Source organism: Lactuca sativa, chromosome 8, assembly GCF_002870075.4.
Source record: "Lactuca sativa cultivar Salinas chromosome 8, Lsat_Salinas_v11, whole genome shotgun sequence".
NCBI classification, from domain to species: Eukaryota; Viridiplantae; Streptophyta; class Magnoliopsida; order Asterales; family Asteraceae; genus Lactuca; species Lactuca sativa.
Genome location: NC_056630.2, coordinates 152,495,258 through 152,499,721, shown reverse-complemented (window position 1 = coordinate 152,499,721; position 4,464 = coordinate 152,495,258). Strand labels below are relative to the sequence as shown.

Genomic DNA, 4,464 nt, shown 5'->3' with positions numbered 1-4,464 from the left:
AATACAGTCAGACAGGTAATATATGGACAATAAAACAATACAAGCTTGAAAGGACCATGTCCAAGAACAAGACTACCAAGTAGTCTTCTGAAGAACAATATGACATGATTTGTTTAAGTCCACAAAGTTGAACAACCCTAAGGCTACACTTGGCTCACATAATGTTTTGTAAGGAATTGGAAATCATCAAAGAATTGGATTATATCATAAATGAAATCCAAGTGAATTTAAAACTATAATGAGTTCGGTTAAAATGGAATGAAATTATACTCCGTTATATTGTGTATGCTTTGTAAATACGTAAAATAAATTAGATTGCGAATGATGTAAAATGACCAACTTATATATTATTATAGAAATAATAAGATCATCATTTACCAAGAAAACGTCTTCAAAACTCTTTTTAACAAAAAAGTTAAGTTACACAAACCTTATATCACAATTGGATACCAGCAAAAAGAACTAAAAAAAATAAAATCTTTAACATCATACGTATTAGAACTAAATATTAGCATCATTATATAATAGGAAAAAGCCCCCATTGGTTAATTGGAACATTAGTATGGCTGCTAAAGAAAAAGGTGAGATTGGTATTGGTAGTTTAGAATCCCTTACGCATGCGTTAATTCGAAAGTGACAATAGCCGTTTGTAAATGAAGCACAATTCTTATGAGTTAGTTGTTTGGGTATCAAGGAAGTGTTGTTTTTGATAAGAGAAATTAAATATCCTCTTATCTTTTATTCCTATCAATCCTATCCTTCTATTTATTTAAATGATATGTGTCATATTAATATCCTAAAATATCATTAAATATAACACATGTCATTATAAAATGGATTATGTAGTAACAAAAAGTAAAAGGATATTTAATTTCTCTTTTGATAATCAGTTGGATGTTGGATCATTGTTTTGGTCTCGTATTATCAGGTTTACAAACATGATGCGTGATTGGGATACTAGTCTTAGAAAAAAAGTTGGAGATGGAAGGAATACCCAATTTTGGGAGGAGCTTTCGCTTGTGTTGCTTAGGTGTGAGTTTGCGAACAATTTATGGAAAATAGTGTTTATTAGGAGATAGACCTCCAATTAAAGACTTGCTATTTGATGGTATTTTTTTATTTTTCTTTTATTGGTTAATAAATAGAAACAATAAGGTTAATCCTAATTGGGTTGAATGGTTCCTGAATTTAATTTTAGCTATTAAAGAGCTAAGATAGAGCTAGAAAATACTTACATAATAATTGCTAAAATGGTTCTAGAATTCAGTTTAGCTATTATTATGTAACTATTTTCTAGCTCCTTGTTAGTTCCGCTATGAAATTAATTTGTTAAAAAAATGTTTTAAATAGCTAGGATTTTATATTAAAAAAAGTCACATCTGTTATACATGAAGAGACGTTTATGAAGGAGATATCGTTAAATTTTACTTAAATAACGGAAGGAGATGAATTATAAAAATGAATGATAAATACATTTAAGTATGGAATTTGATGGAATATAACTGAATCAATTAAGTCCATTTGTAACCAAGAGAAATTAAATATCCTCCTACTTATTTTCCTTTCCTATCACTTTGAGTTAATGACAAGTAATTGGTATTTATGATCAAGTCTTTTATCCAATTTCAATTCTTTTAACAGATTTCATTCTAAAAATATTTTGGGAACCAAATGTCTCGTGTTATTCCTTCAGAATTCAGAATTCCACTTGCACGAATTTGTGAGCTTGCTTACCTTGGGTTTTTTTAATTACTTCCAAATCCATCCCCAAATTCAAAAAGTCTTGAACAAAATCTTTCTCATCAAACCCATATGAGCAAGATTCATCAGACATATATATTTATTTTGACCAGTATCCTAACAGATTCATCATAGCTATGAGAACTATCCAATTATTCTACTAACTAATTATTAATCCATAGGCAATGTGAGGATATTTAACACCAAACCAAGAAGGATCACTAACTAATGCATCATGGGTTCATTTACATGATTAATAACAATGGTATCTGATAAAGAATCATGTCATATACACATACCGTTTCCAAACTCAAGAACGGAGAAAATCAGCCGAGGCTGGCATGAAGATGAATGTAATCACAACTTATTTCAACAAAAATACTACTACTATTAGTATAATGTATAAGAATCAAAGAAGAATAAACGGGTTAAGAAACCAAGCCCTTGTTAATTAGAACATGAAATTTGAGTAGCTAATTCGGAAAAATATCACCTCATTCGAGCAAAATCACATTTACTTGAACTCAAAAGTCGGTGGCAATGGGGAGTCAAAACTCTCCAGAACTTCAGTCTTCACCTTCGGAATCTCTTCCTCTTGTTTGCCGCCAAACAGGCCACCAAACCAAGATGAAGGTGTTATCTCAGGTTGCGAGTCTTGATTAGGCAAATTAAACCCTGGAGTCATATTTGGAGCTGATTGTGGCGCCTCTTCGATCATCACAGGCATCTGCTGTTGAGCGCTCATAAACTTATTAAGCATGATCCCAGCCCCTTCAATCATGGCTAACAGAACGCCACCAAAAAGAGCAGATCGAGCGGCGGGGCGGAAACCCTGGCGCATCTGAAGAAAGCCTCCTGTGGCGGCGCCGGCGATGATCGAGTTCCATGGATCCTCCTTCTGGCGAACGTAAACCATGGTGCAATCGAAGGTTGAGAACAGGCCGCCCCATACGGCGAAGCTTCCGCCAACACGTGGTGCGTTCATACGGAGTGCTTGTGCACCGCCGATGAAACGCTCCCCTCTCGGTGAGTTGTATACGCCTTTCAGGAAATGGAAAGCCGAACCTCCAACGGCTCCCATGCCGAAGGCGCTTCCGATGTCATCAAGGATGCGATCTGGGCAGGGTTCTCGGGAGGTTTCGGGAGTAGCCATTCTCGTCGATGATCTAGAGATGCAAATTAGGGTTTACTGGGGTTTTAATTTGAAAGTGGAAGTGTTTCTACTTTCTTGCAATGGCCGTCAATAGCCCCATTGTATTGTTATAATGGCATACATGGTCCCTAAAAATAAACTTTAATAGAAAAAGAATTTCTTGTTCCGGAAGCAAACGAATCAAAAATAAATAAATAAAAATAAAAATAAAAATAAAAATAAAAATCCAAAAACTTTAAATATTACTTTAATATTTTATGAACTTTAAATTATATATATATTTACCTAAGCTTACATGGAGCTCTAATGTATATTATCGACAAAACTTTAAAAATGGTCCCTGTGGTTTCCGAAAATATCAAGTTTCGTCCCTAAGTTCAAAAAACCTCACGGATCGTCCCTGTGGTTTCAAAACTTTTAGCATTTGGTCCTTCTGGCTAACTCCGTTACCATTTAGCCGTTAAGTCAGGGGCAATTTTGTCATTTCACTACACAAAGACCATTTATGAGATTTTTAATTACTTTTTTAAAAAAAATAAAAAATAAATATTTAATATTTAATATGCAAGGGTCCTCTCTCTCTCTCTCTCTCTCTCTCCGATTCACCGTCGGAAGAAACAACCACCGGAGATTTATCTTCTTTGACTCAAGAACACGTAACACTGCAGGGAAGAACAACGAACTGAAGAGCTCCATCTTTCCAACTTCATCAATCACAAACAGATCTGTATATTCTTTGAACTGAAAATGAAATCGAAAATCAACTTCTTACTGAGAAATTGGAGATGAAGCTAAACGAACCTGTAACTCAGGCAAAGCTAATGATTCGAATGATGCTACATCGACTCTGCATCTTCCCATAGTAGACCATCTAATGGACTCTACATTGCCATGGAGTCGAAGGTATACAAAGGCGATTCAAAACAAATTCAGATTCAATTTGATTCATGAAGATATGGAATCAAATGATGAATGAGACATGGAATCTATACAACTTACAGGGGAGCTAGTGACGAGAAAGAATTTTATACAATAGAGAGAGAGAGAGAGAGAGAGAGAGAGAAAAGAAATCCTAACCTTTTCCCTGTGCCAGTGGTGGTGGTTGTGCAGTGCCTCATCGTTTTCAGTCTTATCATCATCACCATCGTCATTCTTTAAACTGGTGTCCAAATCGGAATTGAAGCTCCTCTTGGAACGAGAGTATCTTCTTATCAGATTAGGGTTTTGAGATCCGGAGGAATTACTCCAACTCCCCCTGAACTCTGAGATTGAGCGTCGCCAGCGGTAGAACTAGGGTTTAACGCATTGGGGTCGTCTTCATCGTCGTGTCTTTTGAGTTCATGGTTGATTTGGTGTTTGATGACGAAAATTCCGTTCTTGAAAACTTGTTGATCATTCTTCGTTCTTCAAAACCTATTGATCATTCTTCGTGTTCTGCTTCGTTTTTCCAGTGAGCCAATGAAGAAAATTGGATTGGGGTTTTTAGCGACTGTGAGGGGGTGTTTGGGTGGAGCCTCTTCGACAGGAACAATGGTGGAGAACGAGGGAGGTTGTTTCCTCTTCTTGTCTCT

The 4,464-nt window shown here is 35.7% G+C and overlaps 1 protein-coding gene across 1 annotated transcript; it reads right to left on the bottom strand.

Moving 5' to 3' along the window:
- Window positions 1–1,990: 1,990 nt before the first annotated feature.
- On the bottom strand, window positions 1,991–3,059 carry LOC111905276 (mitochondrial import inner membrane translocase subunit TIM17-2). Its single transcript, XM_023900966.3, has one exon. The coding sequence runs from the start codon at window positions 2,891–2,893 to the stop codon at window positions 2,255–2,257; it is 639 nt and encodes a 212-aa protein (XP_023756734.1). The 5' UTR covers window positions 2,894–3,059; the 3' UTR covers window positions 1,991–2,254.
- Between the last annotated feature and the right edge of the window lie 1,405 nt (window positions 3,060–4,464).